This window comes from Abramis brama (assembly GCF_963993115.1).
Source record: "Abramis brama genome assembly, chromosome: 3".
Classification (NCBI taxonomy): Eukaryota; Metazoa; Chordata; class Actinopteri; order Cypriniformes; family Leuciscidae; genus Abramis; species Abramis brama.
Genome location: NC_139965.1, coordinates 10535313 through 10556557, shown reverse-complemented (window position 1 = coordinate 10556557; position 21245 = coordinate 10535313). Strand labels below are relative to the sequence as shown.

Here is a 21245-nt window from a genome sequence, read left to right as displayed (position 1 = left end):
GCAGGGAATTCACAACATTTCACCCAGTTTTGTTTTCTGGTTCCCATAACAGAAATAATCAATTATATTTCTTAATAAAAATTATTTATTTATCAAGGGGCAAAACTTTGTGCTCTGCTTGTTTAAAGGGATACTTCACCTCTGGGAAGATGAATGTGTATTTAAAATAGGTCATTTATGTAGAAGAAATGTGAAGAAATTTTTTAATTTGGAGCTTTCTAGACTGAGAAAAGCCAGAAAATGTATTTTTGGCTTATGTGGATGAAAGACAACAACTCCCAGAATGCACTTGCTTCACTGCCCTAGGAGGCCACGCCTACCGGTAAGACAGCGCAGTTGAAAACAAGGTTAGGCTACCCTATGAGGCTACCAGTGAGTCTCCGTGACGAGTCTGCCTGGGATTTCGGGATCGCCCAAAATGTCCGGGATTCGGCTTTTGCGTTCTACAGTCGCCATTCATCATGTTTACTGTGGCGAGCAGGACGAGGCTGACGGCCGTGGGAGAACGGCGCGAGGCCGGTGGCGTCATTACTGAGACGCGCCGGTCTCGCAACGGAGGTGCAGGAATTTTCTTAGCAATGTTTAAAACGCACATCAACCGATCACTTGATTAGCGTTCATGTAAACACTACATTCAGACTCACCGGTCGGAATGAATTCAGTTAGATTGAAACAAGAGGTGTGCATGTAAACAATGAATGGCAACCGCAGAAAGCAAAAGCCGAATCCCGGACATTTTGAACGATCTCGCCCGCCGGACAAGTCCGGGAAAAGGAGGATATAACCCCTACTTACTCAGCTTTCTCCAACTATTCAGCATTCTCCACAGAACAAGAGCCTGCTAGCTTAGCTTCCAAAGAAAGACGGCTGACTGTGCGTTCACACCGCCGCCGACTTGAGCTTCCAAAGTTACCGGAAGTCATTCATTTTCAATGGAAGCTGGCTTCTCTCAGCTGCAAGGAGCGTCAAATTCCTCGGCGTCGCGTTTTGGGCGTTTTGAGCGTCAATCTGAAAGTTGAGAGAAGCTCAACTTTATGGTAATGAGCTATGACGCGGTTCAGCGGCAAGCAGCGGCAAACGCCAGCAACCAATCGGAATATAGACGTCCTTCGCGCTGGCTGATTCCGGAGAAACATACGATGTAAACTTTCGTTCCTACCAAAACATTAGTTCCGAGAAAAAAATATTAATTGCAGAGTTTAACCATCATAGAGTGAAAGTGTATCATTTGCATGTGTTTTAAAGTCCTGTCAGCTTGACAGGGCATAAGAACGAGCAGAGAGAGAGAGAACCCCGGCCGCGCGCGCGCACTCACCCGAGCGCTGTCTTGAATGCAAGACTCTTGCTCTCTCTCTCCCTCGCGCATATTAATCAAAATCTATTGAAACGGTGGTGTCGAAAAAAAACTCTCCAGGGATGAAATGTTTTCTGTGTTGACAAATCTTGCGCGATATCCTAAATTGCCGAATGCATTGTTTTTTCTGTTTACATTTCATGGTGTGACACTCCTCTTCTCCCATGATCGAACACAGAATGCTGCTACGTCAGAGCGGCCAAAGCGTCAACAAGCTTCCCCGTACTTTTTGACAAGCGTCTTTGACTGGGCGGCCAGAGCTTCTTTGCAGCTCAAGTCGGCGGTGGTGTGAACGTACAGTGACTGTGTGTAGTGTACATTCTGTGAGTGAGATCCCACCCTCTATGGGCGGGCTGAAAACATGCGGAACAACGCCTCCTACTGGCTGTAGTCTTTAGCCTCTGGCCAGAAAATCCTCCGATGACGCAAAATGACGATTTTTGCGTCATCGGAGGATTTTTTTCCAGACAAAATACTACAGGTTTTCTACTAATACAAAGCTTAATGCTAAATCCTGAAGTAACCCTTTAATATATATTAGGCCAATTTAGATCTCAAATAGAATCCAGTACTTCAAGCACCCGGTCTCCCCTTAGAGGCGCAGCTCCACCCCTAGCCCAGCTAGGGGATGCGCTTCCAGGTGAAGTACCTTGGAAACGTGAGCCGCTGACATCTCCTAGGGTCTTTAGGGCACAAAGTTAGTATCTGGGGTATGATGGGTTTTCTTGCCTCAACTACAAGTTTAAACATCCCCCTTGGTTTGTACCAGTCTTGAAATGTATTCAATGTTCAAACAGTGCACAAGGTTTCTTTTTTATTATTGTAAACGTCCAGTTCCAAACCTCTGGGTCAAATATTGTCAAGCAACTCATTTTCTCGTTCAAATATCTTACACTAAATCCAGTAATCATTTCTTAAGCATTAACAGATTCTCAGATATCATAATTGTACCATCAAATATAACAAACCCCTTTTGTAGTAATTGCTGCATAAACATATCACATCCTACAATTATTTATCTGGTTAATTATGGTTACATTTCATACATTTACTACAATCAGAACAATCCAGTTATTAAACCTTTGTATCCAGAGTAATTCTTCTAATGTTTCCCTTAATTTCTGACAACACTATATATGTTCAAACATAAATCATATAAGTCAATAAATCAATTTGTTCCTTGTTATACATAAGGTTCCCATTGTAAAGTTTGCAAACAATCTCTCAAGTTAATAATGTCCATCTTTAAACATTTTATATTTTAAATTAAATTTACAAGTTCATCTTTTAACATGCCCTACGGTCACAAGAGTTTCTTCTTCAATTAGCATAGCATATATTTTAATTTCCTTAATATATTATATACATTCAAAGTCCACTGAAGCCAATGAATTCTTTAATTCATAAAGATTTAAGAATATTTCAAAAGCAAAAACAACAACATTATTCTCAGTAATGTCTTACTATAAATGAGCTTTACATCCCCATTATAAGGTTCACACTTTGTTAGATCAGTATTTGGTGGCATCACACACATTTTAAATCCTCAAAAATTAAGCCAATAATTAAATCATCTTATCAGGAGTTCTCACCCTAAACGTCTCCTTAATTAAATCTAAAAGGTATAATCTTTTCTAACCCCAGATTTGTTTGTTACTATAGTATAATACCTTTTCACATAATACAATTAAAATATTCTTTATTCATTTACAATAATATATTTCGTTTTCTTAAATCAACATGTATTTATCAGTCAGTAAAAACCATAAACACTTGGCATTATAGATGACATAAAATTATTACATTTTATCATAAGTACATTCGTGTTTACAATATCAAACACCCACTTCATAATAGTCCGTTTAGTTCTACGGTTTTTATTTTATTTATTTTTTTATAAATTATTAAAGTAATAAAGTAATAATATTTACCAGGATTTAACCAAAAGGTTTAACTGACCCCAGCTAAGGTCTCAGTGTTGGTGGATGCAGACAGGGGCGTAGCACAAGATCCCGGGCCCTATGCATAGGCATTCCTGATGGGCCCCCATGTTCCTCAAAAAAATACATAATAATAATAATAATATGGCCTCTGCACACATGAATCTGTAGACCTAGATATTTATAGCGTAACAACTATTAACTGTAAATGCTTAGAGTAGCCTGATAATGTGTCATGTGTGCACACACATTTCAAAACTCCTTTCAACATTCTCTTAAAACGGATGTGTTAAAAACAACACAACCTGTGTTATATCTTAACACACCTGTGTGTCTAGTTAAGGACAACACATTTTGTGTTACTTTTAACTCAACCAGTGTGTTATTGTTCTTAACACAGGGAGTGTGTTAAAATATTTAACACACTAATGTGTACTAAATCACACAATATGTGTCATAGATGTGCTATTTGTGACCAGTTAAAATGAACGCAAAACAAATAAGTATTTAAAAAAAAAAATGTATTTATTAAAACTTAACTGCTACATTTTCACAACGTCAACATTCACATGTCATTTGAATTTCATAAAGACAATTTTAAACAATTTTATATCTTGGATTTACAAAAAGGTTTTCTTTGTAGGAAATCATGTGAAGGGGTTTTACATCGGCAGCATTGCTCAAATTAATCACTTTGTACTCAGTTGTTCTTTGAACTGCATAAGCATACACTGTCACACCATAGTCAAAGCTAATCATTCGGTCATTCAACTGATCTAAAGTGAAAAGATTTTGCTCATAGATGAAATGTTGTAACATTAGTTTGATCTCGAGTGGAGCCACACCCTCTAAAATGTCATGCATAATGTCAACACAGACATTGTCAGTAATATGAAAGTACTCTAGAGAGTTTAGGCAAGAGTCTGCTTTTATGCCTGTTACACTAGGATTTTTAAGCATGACATGTTCATTGTAATTAACTTCATTGCGCAACTCCAAACAATCGTCATCAAATATACCCTGCATCTCATGTTTGTCAATTAGACACAAATGACAGAATTTGTTGGCTGCAAAACTCTCCAAATACCCTCCAAGTGAATGGCAGGCCAGATTATCAGCAGTAAATAAGCATATTGTGCCAAATAACACTGAACTTTGGCCATTTATCTGAACTTCTAGCCCTCTGGTTTCAAGAAATTTAATATCATCCAACAATGGCTCAAATATTTTCTTGAAACCATAAACTTCTTTGTCAATGGAATTAAAAAGCAAACATAAGTGGATGTTTTCAAGAGACGAGTTAAATCTAGCAGGCAAATTCCTCACACAAAAATAAACTGCTCCCATTTTGTGAACTTTGGTTTTAGAGCCTAAAGGATTTGTTGTTTCAAAATCATCAAAATAAAGTTGAATTTGTAAAGCTTGAGGAAATCTACTGTACAATTTGTGATTTGTAAAATGTGAGCCATCACAGTAGTCACGCAATTTACCATCAATTTCGGTTGAATCCACAAAGCTTTTGCATTTGTTCATTGTCAAAAAGAAACTTCAGGGTATCAATAATAGATATGTATTGACATGTATCTGCTATTAACACTTGAGTTAATTTACCATGCTTTCTTGCAGTGTCACCTCTGTTTCCAAGGAAGATTTCTGTTGGCTTGATAAAAGAGTGGTTTTCAGCAAAATACTTGGTCATTTTGTAGGGGGTATCAACTTCCTCAAACATATTTCGTCCTCTTTCAAAATCTCTCATCAAGGTCTGCACTTCATCATTGGGTATAGAGTAACGATTGAGCAGAGATGTGGTTCTCTCTTGCAAACAGTCCAGGGTTTCACAGAGTAGTTCTTTTGTGCATGTGATGCTTCTTTGCACATCGGTCAGGGTACAATTTGAAGAGGAGTACATTTTTGCAACAAATGCTGCTGCACAGCTTTGGTAGTCAGAAGTGCTGCAGTTACTGGAGCCATCAACATTAGTCTCTAGAACATCAACAGCAGCAGAGCAAGATGCAGCAGAGAAGTTCTCACTCATGCTAGTGTCAGAGTCTTGTTCTAGATGTACTGGGTTTGCAGCTTGAGCATGGTCTCTATTTAGATGTTTAGCATAAGAATTGAAGTTATGGTATGTTCGTTGACAGTTGTTTTGACTACAAACAATTGTATAATCCTGTCCATCAGAAAGTGCATGGACATGCCTAAGATGACTTAAAAGTTTCCGGATGTCTTTTGAAGTTGATTTTTTGCACTTCGGACATATGTACATGGCGGTACAATTTAGGAAAGTGCTTGAAGCTTTGAAATAAGCTCCACAACTTTAGATCTCTTCCCACCAGAGAAAGGAATGTCATACACATTTTCAAAGAAACTGAAGACAGATGCGAGTTGGACAGGATATTCTACATTGCAAACCCAATACATTTTAAACAGCTTGTCGATGGCACACGTCAGACTGTTATCCTCAAGTGGAATGGTGACTTTGTCATTCTCGGCCACAATGATGTATTGCGCTGTAGAACTTGGGGCTCCCAAGCAGACAATGTGGGGTTGATGGCTTTCCACCATTGTCTGGGAATTATCCAGGAGGCTGGAGATGCTGGTTCCAGCCTGTAAAAATAAAAGTACATTTTATAAATTCCATTTTTTGCAACAGGAATACCGCAAAAGGAGTAGCAAAAGTCAGAGCGCTAGGATTTGAACTTGTACTGCCAGATCTGAGAGGTTGTAAGTGCCGACTTGACATTGTGCAGCGAAACTGAAGTAAAGTGCAAATGTCGTAAACATTTGTGTATGTCATTTTACACATTTGTGACTTAATATACAACTTCTAATTCAAAACACGGATGTTTTGATCATTGTTTGTGTGTGAAAATTGAAAGATTCAGCTTTTCACATCAGAGCTGTGAGAGTAAATTTCAACTTACAAATACGAATGTTAAAATGACAAGTTCTCTTCTCACATTCAGATTTTCAACCTCTCGAGTTAAGCTACTGATTTACCTCCATAGTTTTGGATCACTGCATTTAATTTGAGAATGTACATACAGAATGAAACATACAGCGTGATAGAGTAAACAGTCACTACCGTGAGAAGCAAAAACAGCCTCCCCTGGGTCCTTAATGCCCATTCGGTAATAAATAAAATGAAAATACACAAATAACCTTAAGACACTTGGCCAAAATGAGTTTAAAAATATCTGCAAAAATCTAATATCATGCATACCTAACAACAAAACAAAATTAAAACAATATAATTTTATGCAAATCAGAGTCATATAATTTAATAACATCACAAAGTGCTTGTACAGAAAACTGACAAAAAAAATAAAGCTAACATAAAAGGACAATTAAGTTGCTTACCGGCTTAATGTCCAAGAGATAAGCAAGGGCTGACTTTGTACTGCATTTGGCCCACCCTTTGCTCCTTCCTGACGCAGTAGGGGGAAGCAATGTAATAAGAATTTGAAGAGCTCTGTAACATGAATCTGTAGTATGATAGAAAAACACAAAATATAATGACATTTTTCATGGCTGGTATAATGGCTGACTTTAAACTCTTTGAACTACTAAAACTAATGGTGTTCACTGAAAGAAAAACATTTTGACAGAACGAGCAAAGTAGCCTACCTTCACTCTCATTACCAGCTGGCATGACCAGAGGATTTTTCTCTGTGGACATCTTTTGCAATTTTGGAACAATATTTCCTTCCCATTTTCGAAGAAAGAGGTCAGCCTTCCCAGGAAACATTTTTCCAAACTCAGTGTCAAGCTACAACACAGGATAGAATACACAATTACAACACTACTGTGTTTCCTCAGTATGTTCACAAAATATGGAGTCTTTTCGAGTCAAGTTTATGCAATCTTAACTTCAGAGAGGCATTGTGGGCCATTCCAGGTTATGAATAACAGTACATATATTATATATATATATATACAGCAGTATTATGATTTGAATTAAACTGAATGAAGAAAAATAAGTGGTGGGGCTTGATTTTAGTGCACCTTAATCTCTAGCTTGCAGCAGACTGATGATTGGAGGGGAGTGGTTAAAAGATTTTTAAAGGATATTGTAAGAGAAGGAACAGCATTTCAGAGGGAAAGCAAAATTCCAGATTATGACTAAAGATTAACAAAGACAAACTTTTTTTTATAAATATATAAATTGCATAGATTAATTTTTCACCATAAGACTAGTATTGTGCACTAACAAAGTAAAAAAAACCTTTTTAAATTCATGTGGACTTAATATCTACCAGCCATGTCCCTTTGCTAACAAGTCTATTCATACCTAGCTATAAGGAAAAGCCATGCAAAACAAGTCCTTACCAAGTATGGCATGTCTACAAATCGAGGATATTGTTCAAAAATCTCTTTCACTGTTGGGGACTTGTTTGCGACCCATAACCTGCGATTACTGTATGTTTTCTCCATGCCAGTTTTGATGGTATTGAGGTTTTCTGGAGATGATTTCATCCTTTTGATCACAGTCGTCCATTCCCGAGAGGACTCCTCCTCCTCCCCTTCAGCAGTTATTTCCAAAGTGATAGACACTCCAGAGGAATCACTGATTCGACTACGTTTGCGCTGGTAGCGACGCTGATCATCATGAAGTTTCCTCCGTAGATTCCGAAGTCGCATCTCAATAAATCCACTGTGGGATACTGGGTCATAGAAATGTTCCTGGATGAAAGGGGGAGGATAACAATTGTAACTTTTACAAGAACCCATGATGTCTGATGAGCAAACCAGCAGAGTGGATGTACTTTTGGTGTTATTGTAACTAATATTTCTAATTTAAAAAAAACAAAAAAAAACAATTACAGTCACTAAATTTTCAATTGATTTATAACCTGTTAACTAATTAACATACTACACATACTTACTATTCCAATTTGCATTTATTTAAAGTGGGCTTTGTGTGTTTTAATAAGTGCAACTTACAAATCCTTTATTCTCTTCTCCCATCTTGATCTTCAGAGAAGGAAACAGTGTTACCACACTTTCTGCCAACATCCGTTTCTCTTCGTTACAAGGGTAACTATAAGCAAAATAAAGACATAACATGGAAAAATTACCCAATTCAACTCATACATAATACATTAAAATAAAATACAGGAACCAAATTCAGTCAGTTTTCCCCAATTATGTTCAAACTATTAGAAGTAATCAGTGTGTTTTCAAAGTATTCAACATCTTTATACGTTATCGCATTCACAGTTGTTTTAGTTAATTTCTCAACTGTAAACTTACAATCCACTTTGTTCCACCAGCGCACTGACTCCTATCTTCACAAGGAGCTTTCTTGATGTCTCTGAAAGCATTCCTGAAGCTTCATAATCCTTATATATACTCAGACCTTTGCTTTCAATTAGTGCTCGCAATGCGTCTACATCAATTATATTATGATGATGCTGGAAATATAAAAAGCACAAAGTAGTTCTTATTAGATGAGTTAGTGATTCAGTTACTCAAAGTCACTCACTTGCTCCTGAATGAATCAGCAGTTTTGAATGAACTGATGAATGATTCACTCATTAATAAAGACAGTCAACATCTGGCAAAACGTACAGATGTACTGTACAAGTGTACAGACTTAGTTTCCGTGGAATGGGCAAACAAATTCAAACAGAGTGATACAAATAATGAAAAGAGTGCTGTTATTTCAGCACTCAATTATACAAACCGTCTGTTGACTACTTGGACCAGCTTCATGTGTGTTCTTTGGTGCAACCGTCAAAAAAAAAAAAAAAAGGCAGTTAAAATATGTTCAAGTATATTACTTGTAATTATGTATACGCAAGACCTCCATGAACATACATTCTGTTGATGACTTGGACTGGCTGCATCTACATCCAATCTTTCATCCTCAAAGGACAACATGTAACAAGGAGAAGTACAATAATAAAGATTTGAAATAAAATTAAACTGCATTTACTCTTATGTTATGCACAAAAAGGTTAAAGTCATAATTTTATCAATGGATAAGTTTAATTTATAAAGTTGTCCGTTTCTGGTCTGAATAGTGCATGACACACAGGTCACTTATTATAAGTTATGTTACTGAAAAGGGAAATTACATACCAATGCATGTGATCCACTTCTCTTAATCGACTTAAACAAAACTTGAAACTTGTCCAAGGCTTCCACTTTCTCAGTTAGGTCGGTGTCAATAAATTCATTAAAATCAGCGTTAAATTTTAAAATTCGGTGGTACTCAGCAGCACAGGGGAGGAGACATTTGGAAGCATCAATTATTTCTGCTGCACTCTTGAGATGATGCAATTTTTTGCATATCTCCTTTTCATCAAGTAGTACAGCTACTAGTGTTTTCAGAGTGTCTTCTCTATTTGAAGCTGCAAAAAGGCATACAAAAACACCAATCTGTTATGTACTGATTAAACATAGTATTCACATTCATAATGTAAAAGAGTAGTTAACAAGCAGTGTTAGAATGAACTATTTATTTACGAAAACATCAAGCTAGCATAATAAACTTCCGAGATAAACCTAAAGCAATCTTTTAATCTCCGAAAACCAGTCGTCCATTTTAAATTTGGTACGTTACTTCATACTACTTTTACTATTTCTGCCATATATTATGGTAAAAAAAATATATATATATATTAAAAGTAGTGTGCTAGTACGCGGTTCCGAATTCTGAATCTGTTTGTCTTTTATACTACAATGTACTCTCAATTTTTTTTTTTTTTTTTTTTTTGCGCTTTTAAGAGAAGTGCCAATCCCGGGGGTGCGCGAGACCATGAGCACCCCCGGGATCGGCGCTTCTCTTAAAAGGACGTTGAAAACAACACAACCTGTGTTGAGGACAACACATTTTGTGTTACTTTTAAATCAACAATGTGTTATTCCTGCTAATTTTATACACACCAGTGTGTTATTACACAATTTGTGTCAATTACGTACACGAAATGCGCAAACTGTGTTAAAATAGTCAAATTAACACATCCTTTTTGAGATGACTCGATTGTCAATCAAATTTTTACCGTTACCTTGATAAATCATGTTATTATTTAAGGGCATTTAACAAAACATCAATACATTCTGTTGTTTAATTAAAGAGAGGCGACAGATAGCAATGAAAGTGGTAACGTTACCCAGGGGCGTAGAATTTAGTACGTGTCCCTACCAATATCCAGTGACACTGATATATCCTTAGCAATAATTTCGATCAAAACTTAAAATATATTTATATTGATGTCCCCGTCCCCACCAATTTCAAAATCAAACCTACGCCACTGACGTTACTACTTTATCAAACTCGTTAACGAGCTGCAGCGTTTTATCAGACATCATGCCATTTGCAACAAATCAAACAAAGAAAAACAAAGCTCGTTAAAAATGAGTTCTCTCTAGAAAGTGAGGAACAAACCTACCAAAGTAAGTTATATGAGGAGAAATAAAAATAATTTGTGAAGCACTAATGTTAACTATCAGATGCGGTTGCTGCCTCAACTGCCTGTTGCGTCTACGGAAAACACCCGTACACAGTTGAGGTCGCTAACTAAATGCACATTTGACCGTCTAAAAAAATAACAATAATAAAATACATTTGATCATTTATATTTGACAATTTCAAATAAAACATAAATCCAAATACCTGACGTGTGCATCCAAGTTATCCATCGATGAAAAAAGAGGCGCGAACTTGCTGAAGTTGCTTCTTGAGGCGCTGAGTGACGTTGCAGCAATGTGATTGGATGATAGATAACACATATTGTGTTGGATACACGGTGTCGTTTCTCGCTCTCTCTTTCTTTTTCTTTTTACACATGATCAGCTTAAAATTACACAAAATGTGTTAAAATAGCCATAACACAAAAAAATGTGTTATTAATTATCACATCCTTTTTGAGAGTGATTACTGTGGTTACTAAGTTTAAGCTAATGATATTACAATTTTTTTTGTATATAACACTCAACGTAGGCTATATAATTGCTAATTATTGCTAATTTTTAGATATTATAGCCTATTAATTTAAAATTAAACAGGTTTCAATTTAGGCTATTATCATGGTGTGTTGTGCAAACAGCATTGTTATGCCTCGTTTCCACTGAGCAGTATGGTACGGTACGGGACAGTACGGTACGGTTCGGGTCTGTTAACCATGATCTGGCTAGCGTTTCCACTGCCAACAGTACCCTTACTTGATAGGCGTGGTGTTTCGATCAACGTCATTTTCGCGCGAAGAAGAACATAGAGCATGTAGAACATGCTACAATGGATGACATGCAGCAGATCTTGTTCTTGCTCCTCGACATGTTTGTCACAAGAAGACAAGCGCCGACATTAGGCTTTTCTCAATATCAAGTACGCAAAGTTTGTACTTGCCATGTGCGACTCCTACATGCAAATGGTACAGAGCGTTTTTAAAAGCGTCACTCAGCTCGCTCTGCTACTCCGGTTATCTCTGTTAACTTGCTCTGTATGTACATTTTAAGAAACAATAAAACGAAATATGTTATAAAACACCACTCTGCCTCTTTTCGTTTTCATTTAAATAAATTAAACATTATAGGGACACAAATGTGGTTCATGCGCAACGCATATTCATTATTCACTGTACGTTATACGTTATTCTATTTATAACAAAACGAAATTTAAAACACAACCCTAACGTTACCTCTTTTCGTTTAAATAATAAAAAAAAAAACATATTCCAGGCAATATATGCGTTTGTACAAATGTTGCAATAAACATCAGTGATAATCTTGTAATAAAAAAATGACAAGAAACCATATTTCTTTTTGTAAAATTTCAGTTTTATCAATAATAGCCTATATAAAAGTTTAAGTAAAAGGTACAAGAAGCTATACAATAAGAAATAAAGCAAACAATTCAGTCAAATATCCAAATGCAGCGCTCTAGTCTAACATTACAAGTAAAGTTAAATATAAATAGCCTATAACGTTAATATGAAACTAAACTTAGCCCTCAGCCAAAACGATTGACAGGGAACTCATTATATATTCACGAGAGCAAAGATCGCCCGTTAGGTCTACACAAGACGAATTATATCTCATGTTTAACCACTACCGTCGGAGTAAGCGACGAACGTCAGAAGATTAGCCGAGGAAAGGCTCATCCAGCCGGGAAACATGAGCGCCGAGCCCCGCTGAACGCATGGATCTCACAACCGGGGGGAAAAAAAATCATCTTTATAAATAAACCACAGATTTGAGCTTTAAACAACTACATTCTCGCCTGAAAAACTCTTAAAATTACATTTCGTGATACAGTAACAGTAGTATTATATTAAACTGTATATTAAAAAATGGCGCTTCTTATGTTGTCATTCCCCTTGTAGCACGCGCAAGTGACGATTCTCTGTCAACCAATCAACGTCCTGCAGTGAGTCTAGCTCCACCTTTTAGTACCGTTCCACTGTGCTAGGTACCCCAATGGAAGGGTACCTAAAAAGTGGTACGGTACGGTTCGGCATTTTGGTACCATTCACAACTTTTGATAGTGGAAACGCAAATAAATGCGTACCGTTCCGTACCGTACCGTACCGTACTGCTCAGTGGAAACGAGCACTTCAAACGGGGGGGGGTAAGACTTTCCCTCTCTGCCGTGCGTGCGCGCGCTATCGGTTGGTTTGGAGCACAGTCTCTGTCTCGCATGCGTGCTCGATCTAGATTGTGGGAGATTTTTAAATCATTTGCACCATAACTAGTGGTCCATCCAGTAGTTAAGAGCCTGAATTGTTTATAGTAATTCCGAAATTTAGTGCACATGAGTGAAAAAAAATACAGCACAGAAGAATGTCTATTTTTGCGTGAGATTTCTTTGTTGAGCGTGAGAGCGTGAGATTGAGGCTGAATGCGTGACTGTCACGCGAGATGCGTGAGAGTTGGCAACCCTGCCTCCAGATGCTGAACTAACTAACATAAAAAAAATGCGTGCAGATGGACTAAACCAGAGCCATAGAGAGAAAGAGTTGCGACACTCCCATAGACCTCCGTTGTAAAAAATGGCGGCGCTTTTAACCGCCTACTTCCGGGATTTGAAGATCGGATTAGTTCCAAACACTGTCATTTGGGCGTTGGACACCATTCACTTACATTGCTGCACGTCGAGTTGTTCCAGAGTTAAGTTGCTGAAATATCGACCTCTTTTGAATTGTCAACTGTCTATATTGTATCAGAGGCCCTTTGCGATGCTTATACTGGTCTTCATTTGTACATGCACAGCATAGTTATTTATATTTTATGTTGGTTGTTTCAACCAATTTTCAAGCACTGCCTGCTAGCTAGTTAGCTAGCGCGACTTCGTCAGCTGTGACAGTAAGAGTTCGGTAATGAATCGCTGCCACCTTTATAGCAACTTTTATTTAATTTATTTTTTTGGGATATACTAACTTTTAATTGTTTTATTGTCTTGAGTGAAGCGGCTTGTGGGAACAATGCTGGACCTCTAGGATTGTTATGGCCATCACCAGTCCTGTCTGTTTTATGGATCACCTGCCCCTGGTTTTTGTTTTTCTTGTTCACACACACTCACACAAGCACACATTTTTGTTGTCTGTCATTGTTTAATAAAAAATATTTTATTTGAAAATCTTCATTTGTATCAGCCATGCTTAAATTCGTTTTTAATCTGTTATAGTTTTGATAATGTGTATGGCTTAATCTTAAAATAATATTCTTAGTCTTAACATGATCATGTTTCACTTTGTGGTCTGGGGGTGACCACTTTCATCAGAAGAAGTGAGCTAACTTCTAAGCGAATTCTGAACGGACCGCCACGGCAGACCTCTTTGCGTGATCACGAAGGTAGGCTAATGGCTAGGGCTGTAGTCAAGACCACCTTTGTCGAGTCCAAGACAGTCCAAGACCAGGACTAGTCGAGTCCAAGTCAAGACCGAGTCCAAAGAGGTTCGAGTCCGAGTCAAGACCGAGTCCAAAGAGGTTCGAGTCCGAGTCAAGACCGAGTCCAAAAAGGTTCGAGTCCGAGTCAAGACCGAGTCCAGGACAGGGAAAAAAGTCTGCTAAAAAATATAGGCCAGCCTATAGAAATTAAATCATTATGTAATAATGAATAATTTTAATTTTATTTAAAATAATTGACTAATTCAAAGAACAACAAAAAAATTATAATTATACAGGCCTAAAGGAGCACTACACATTCGTTTCGACTGTCTGATCAGCCTTACATTCTGTTCCTGTCAATCATACACGCGATGTCAACCAATTAAACTGCATGAGGGAGGACCGAGACAACTCACAGACACACACACACACACACACACACACAAGAGATGCGGATAAACCGCGGATCGGGCGGATGACGTGACGAAAAATAATATTTTAATTAAATTCGGGCAGGTGGCGGCTGAAGCAATCAAATGAAAAAAGTTAGCCAATAAGCAAACCTGCAAGTTATGAGCTGGGTTATTTTGTTTCGATATTAGCTATATTTTAAAACAGCCAGTCATTGCGCCTACCACTCGTGGAGGCAAAGAAAGAAAGGTAAGAAAAAAAGTCGGAAAACTTTGCCCATTAATTAGATGTGCAAGGCAAGCAGGCTAGTTTTCGGGGTGTTATGGACAATTAAAAATATGAATATTCACGTTGCACTAGCGGTGGACTTTCAGCGAGTTTATTTAAACATTTATTTTTTAAAGAGCCGTTTGTGAGTCAAAAGAGCCGGCTCTTTCAGTGAGCTGAGTGAAACGAGCCGGCTCACGAAAAAGAGCCGAAATGCCCATAGTTATTAGGTGGCCAGTGTTTCACTTTCCCTCCAATAATATATTGTTTTAATATTCACGACGTATGTGTGATTACTGGGAACACAGGGTTGCCAACTCTCACGCATCTCGCGTGACAGTCACGCATTCAGCCTCAATCTCACGCTCTCACGCTCAACAAAGAAATCTCACGCAAAAATAGACATTCTTCTGTGCTGTATTTTTTTTTTCACTCATGTGCACTAAATTTCAGAATTACTATAAACAATTCAGGCTCTTAACTACTGGATGGACCACTAGTTATGGCGCAAATTAGTTAAAAATCTCCCAGAACCTAGAGCGAGCACGCATGCGAGACAGAGACTGTCGTCCAAACCAACCGATAGCGCGCGCACGCACGGCAGAGAGGGAAAGTCTTACAACTGCGCATTTTATCAGTTGCGGCGCCTTCATCTATAGGCTACACTGCAGCACGACGTATATTCACATCAAATGTTAACGCAGAGGAACGGGACACTACAGTTCACAAAAGTTCATTATTTGCATGTGCTTTAAAGCCTTGCCGGTTAAACATCGTGAGCTTAGAATTATAAGGTTCTATCTCCAGTTTTGGTCGAAATTGAGTTTTTGACATAATCTGATCCATTAGGTGTTTATTAATGCCTGTGTGGTGTTATTTTTGTAAAAAAAATATTTTGTTAGTAGGCCCTAGTTATTAATAAAATAAAAAGGTTCCATCTCACAAAACATAAACCGAGTTGCATACTTTGATGCTCAATATCCCAGAACTACCCTAAACGGAGATAGAACCTTATAATTCTAAGCTCACGACTGCTTGCTGCTGATGCGCTGTTCAAATATGCGCTTTACTGAGCGCGTACACTCGACGCGCACATGCACTAAAAGCCTGTTACTGGACTACAAGTAATCTTTTGATTCTTATATTGCGCTAATACTGTCAAATACAGACAATGTTTACATAAACAAAGTTGGTTATGTCTAAAGTGAAAGCAAACAGAGAAAATTAATTAAAATCTGCTTGTCATGCGTGTATATTAGACGCGTCGCGTGCAGTTCTTAAAGAGACAGTAGCCCTAATAATAAACATGCTGCCGCTTGTTCTTAAAGAGATAGTTCACCCAAAACCAAAAAGTTGCTGGTCCCCATTGACATACAAAGTAGGAAAAAAATATACTATGGAAGTCACAGGGGTACATCAACTGTTTGGTTACTGACATTCTTCAACAGAAGAAAGAAACTTATTCAGGTTTAAAACAACTTAAGAGAGTAAATTATGACTTTTTGGGGGGAGAACTATGCCATTAATGTTAATAAAACAACAAAACACAGAGGAAATCATTCACTGCTCTTGACTGAGAACTTTAAGTCTGTTGTGTTTTATTTTCATATTTGTCCATATAATTACTTCTTCAATTCTACTGTTAAATACACCTATAGCTGAAAAAATAAAGCACTGTTTATTTAATTTGTATATTAAGTTGTGTATGTGTAATATGTATCTCTGTTCTTAATTTTTAATAACAAAGAAAATAGTGACAAAGATTTTATCTTCGCCACTTTGACCTAAATGTCTGCCATTCTTTTTTATTTGATATTTTGTTACCTATATTTTGTTATAAGGCTTTGTTTTTAAAATAGGGACATTAGTTTGGCTGTAATGCTCAGTGACATGCAAAATAGTAAAACCAACTTGAAAAAGAACCATGATAAAATCGTGATTTTTTCTGAAAAAAAATAAAAAATTGTGATATTATTGCCATATCGCCCACCCCAGGTGTAAAAAAGTGCCTAGATGTGCTTAGATGCTAAAAATTTGTTATTTTTGATCATTATATCACACTACAGTTAAACATAATGAAACATTAATTTGAATTGAAATTGTTTTATTAGCTTAGCTAATATTATTTATTAGCTTTTTCTAGAGATTTCATTGGTGAAAAATGACTTGAAATAATACTGAAAATAGGTTAAGATGACTGTTAAAGGTGTGCCCCCTAAAAGCACAAGTGGCCCCTGCCTGGCCCCCCCCCAGTTACCCCCCCCCCCCCGTGCCAGAGTCCGGACTCGAGTCCAAGACCGGACTCGAGTACTACAGCCCTACTAATGGCTGAATCAAAATTTATAAGCAAAATCACGGGAATCAATAGCCTAATACAGCCCAGTTGTGCTAAAATAAATATCATGAGACGTCTATCATCAGATGAATGATATGGAAAAGTTCAGTTAGAGCCGCTAAAGCCAGTGCTACTACCCATGCGGACATGAACACTAAGCTTTTCCCTCCAAAAATATAGCCTAAAACTTACCTCCAAATGCAAAACTGACATTAACAAAATGCAATAACAGCTGAAAAAGTACTTGGGTGTGTGTTTTATTTTATATTTACCGTTCAATAATGCAATCACTGCTGTCTGTCCCATAGAAGAACATGACAGCCAGCGTATGTTTTGTAACTATTGGGGCTTACATGAACCACGTGACAGCCATAGCGGCGACATCAAAGACTGTGTCCAAATTCAGGGTCTGCATCCTCCTTAGGATCCTTCCTACCCGGTTGAAGGAGGAGGGATCCTCCGACGACCGCAAAACCCGGAAATCGGTGTTTGTGAATTTGGACAGCCTACCCTTCTTTCAGTTCCCTCCCTTACCCGTTGCTCATATCCTGTCGCCTAGCAACCGGAGCTTTATAAACACTTCTGTCTGCTCTTTCGTCCCTAGAAGCGTTAAAAACAGCTTCAATCACTAACAAATTAGCTGTGTGTAATAATTACTATAAGGGGATATTCACACAGGCAGTAAGGAAGAAGCTAGTTTACGAAAGTAATGTTTTTTTTTTTACATAAACGTACAAATGTAAAAAAAAAAATGCTTAACGCTAAAACAAAATGCCTGACTAGACAACCACTGAAAAAATATATTTATAAATATATATAAATTTATAAATATATTTTTTTGAAAAGACAGTTTTTAAAAAACTTACATCGAAAAGCATACTCCTCTCCCACTCCGCTACCATGGCTACCACTCGCTTCGTCCGCCATTACGCTCTGCCGAAAAGAATTATGGGATAGGTAGGACGGGAAAGGATCCACCACACCCATCCTTCCAATTCGGGGAAAAGGAGGACGTATTTGTGGGCCGCATTCTTCTTCTTCTTCTTTTTGATTTTTAACGGCGGCTTGCAACCAATTAAATAGGTGCATTACCGCCACCTTCTGCTCCGGAGTGTGGAACAGAGTTTTACAATCTATTCACCAAACCCGTTTCTCTAATAAAATCGAAGAAAACTTTACTATTTATTTCACTTGCCCATTTTATTAAAACCTTAAAATTTATTTCCTGCTTTACCTTCTTTCTTATTTCTTCTATCATTTTTCCTCTTTCTTGCTCATATCTTCTACAATCAAGAAATACATGAGTTACTGTTTCTTCAACCTTACAGATTTCACATAACCCGTTTGGGTGTTTCCCTATTATTTTAAGTGTGCTATTTAAATTTGAGTGCCCTAATAATATTCTGCTGAAAATAATCTCTTCTTTCCTTGACTTACCTATACTCTTTATATTTTGATTTACCTTGTTTAATAAGCTAAAAAGGAATCTACCCTTTGTCCCATTGTTCCACTCTACTTGCCATTCTTCTATCAGTTTACTCCAGATTAACACCTTCATCTCTGATTTACTTAATGGAACTTGTAACTCTATTATATCTTTCTGTAAAGCTTGTTTTGCTAATATATCCACTTCTTCATTTCCCCTTATTCCTATGTGTGCTGGAATCCACATAAAACTGATTGATATACCATTTTGGACAATTCTTGAATGCATATGTAGTATATTAAAAAGAATATCTTGATGATTAGATTTGTAAGATCTCAAGCTCTTCAAAACTGAAACTGAATCTGTACAAATTAAAACATTGTCAGGTTTTATTTCCTCTACCCACTGTAATGCCAAAAGGATTCCTATCAATTCAACAGTATAAACTGCCAAATGATTTGATGTTCGCTTTACTCCACTAATCCACTGATTACTAGTAACTTTGACTAAAAAAGCAGCCCCAGTTGTTTGATGTTCTGGATCTTTTGATCCATCTGTATATACTTGTATATGTCGAGGATATTGGGCTCTGATATATTCTGAGAAAGCATATCTAAAGTCAACTTCTCTTTCTGTTCTTTTAACCTCCAGCAGATGCAGATCTATATGAGGTGTTATATAAACCCATGGTTCATAATCCTGGATTTCAACTGCTGGACTCATCTTGATATTATTTACCTGTAATTCTTCTGCATAAATTTTACTACACCACCCAAAGCTTGTTAAACATCTTACATTTTGTTCCCAACAATTCTTTAAAACCACTTTTGTAGGGTGTTCACCTTTATGCCCCTGGAGGTTAGCCCAGTAATTAATCATTAATTGTTTCCTTCTAATCTCTAGTGGCATTTCTCCTACCAGGACTTGTAAAGCTGATATGGGTGTAGTCTTTACTGCTCCACAACATTGTCTCATTGCTTGAGCTTGGATTTTACAAAGTTTTCCTAACAGGTTTTTTGAGGCAGAACCATATACCACACAGCCATAATCAAAAACAGACCGAATCATTGCTACATATATAGTTTTTAAAGAAGAAAAACTTGCCCCCCATTCCACTCCACTTATACATCTCATGATATTTAAAACCTTTTGACATTTCTCAACTATTTTATTAATATGTTCAGTCCATATAAGTTTTACATCAAAATAAATACCTAAAAACTTAAACACCTTTACCCTTTCCAATGTTTCCTCATACATCTTCAAACTCATTTCTGGAACAACCCTCTTCTTAGAAAAAATAATTGTTTTAGTTTTCTCCACTGAGAATTTAAAACCCCAGTCAAATGCCCATTCTTCAACTTTCCTAATTGCCTCTTGTATTTTCCTATTAATAAATAATAAATTTCTACCCTTTTTCCAGAGAGCCCCGTCATCTGCAAACAAAGACCTACCAATATCTGGTTCTACTTGGTTAAAAACATCATTAATCATTATAGAAAACAATAATGGACTTATTACACTCCCTTGTGGAGTTCCATTTTCTATCTGGAACGTACTTGACACTTCATTCCCTATTTTTACCTGGAAACTCCTATTCTCCAGAAAATCTTTTATCCAGTTATATATTCTTCCACCAATATTCATCTTTCTTAATTTTATCAAAAGTCCCTCCCTCCACATCATATCATAGGCCTTCTCGACATCTATGTGGGCCGCATTTGAAGGATCCTACGAATTTGGACAGCCTTCGTCGCGGCGCTGTGACGTAACATCCTTCAAATGAGTACTCCGAAGGATGTAGACCCTGAATTTGGACACAGCTAAAGAGTGTCGCAACTCTTTCTCTCTATGGCTCTGGACTAAACCATTTGGCGCATTAGCAAGGGGTGGGACCAGTCAGTCAATCAACAAAGTTATTCAGCCAATACACTAATTTTACATTTCATCTGACATTCATTATAAAATTTAATTAGGAAATGAAAATATCTAGGTAACATAAAATATATTCCAGACTTTTCAAGGGCCCTCTCTCCCTTTGGGGCCCTGGTAATCAGTACTGGTTTTACCCCCAGCCCGACGCCCCTGGATGCAGAGCGGCCATTTCTTGCTATCACAGTCTATCTTGTTGTACAGTCTATTTTGTGACTGAATAAGAGGCATATACAAACTATATAGGACTTCTTATGCTATTTCTGCCCCCTTCTTTGGAAGGGTTCCAGATTCAGTCAAGGCCATTTGGTGCTCTTGCATGGATCATAATGAGAGCTTGTTTGTCCTCATCTGCTCTCTTGCTGTTCTCAAACACTTGCATGATAAGCCTGCATCCAGGAGTGTCAATCAGGTCAACATTACAATATGTCTACTTGCACCTATTATTCATAATGAGCTAATTTTTCAATTATTCATTTCTTTTTGTTTGTTATGGAAACATACTAAATTAACTTTAAGTTGTTTTCTCAACTCTTCTACAAGTTGATTGACCATCCTTGTCCAGTTTCTCTCCCATTTTTTTCTAGTCTTTCTAGTCTACTTTCTGCATATTATAATACTTTAATATAACAGATACTGCAATATTTTCCATAATCCTAATCAATTTTATGTGACTCTCATTAAATATTATTGGCCTACATGCTCCATCATCATATATTTGTGATTTAACATCACTCTTAGTTTCTG

General features: G+C 37.2%; 3 protein-coding genes across 4 annotated transcripts in view; all 3 read right to left on the bottom strand.

The window, feature by feature from the left end:
- Positions 1-21245, bottom strand: part of LOC311080145 (basement membrane-specific heparan sulfate proteoglycan core protein-like) — a 176373-nt gene that overhangs the window by 122882 nt on the left and 32246 nt on the right. The window lies entirely within an intron of this gene.
- LOC311078915 (Fc receptor-like protein 5) overlaps positions 1-21245 on the bottom strand; it is a gene marked incomplete at its 5' end in the record, with an annotated part of 87885 nt that overhangs the window by 50341 nt on the left and 16299 nt on the right. The gene's annotated exons all lie outside the window — the stretch shown is intronic.
- LOC311080307 (uncharacterized protein) lies at positions 4913-8305 on the bottom strand. Of its 2 annotated transcripts, XM_084110196.1 has the most exons (5): positions 8239-8299; positions 7624-7977; positions 6922-7063; positions 6655-6779; positions 4913-5901 (listed from the first exon to the last, which is right to left on the bottom strand). In XM_084110196.1, the coding sequence occupies exons 1-5, from the start codon at positions 8260-8262 to the stop codon at positions 5572-5574; spliced, it is 975 nt and encodes a 324-aa protein (XP_083966322.1). In that variant the 5' UTR covers positions 8263-8299; the 3' UTR covers positions 4913-5571. The 2 variants fall into 2 exon arrangements, with proteins under 2 accessions (XP_083966322.1, XP_083966321.1); XM_084110195.1 differs by having other exon boundaries at positions 7624-8305.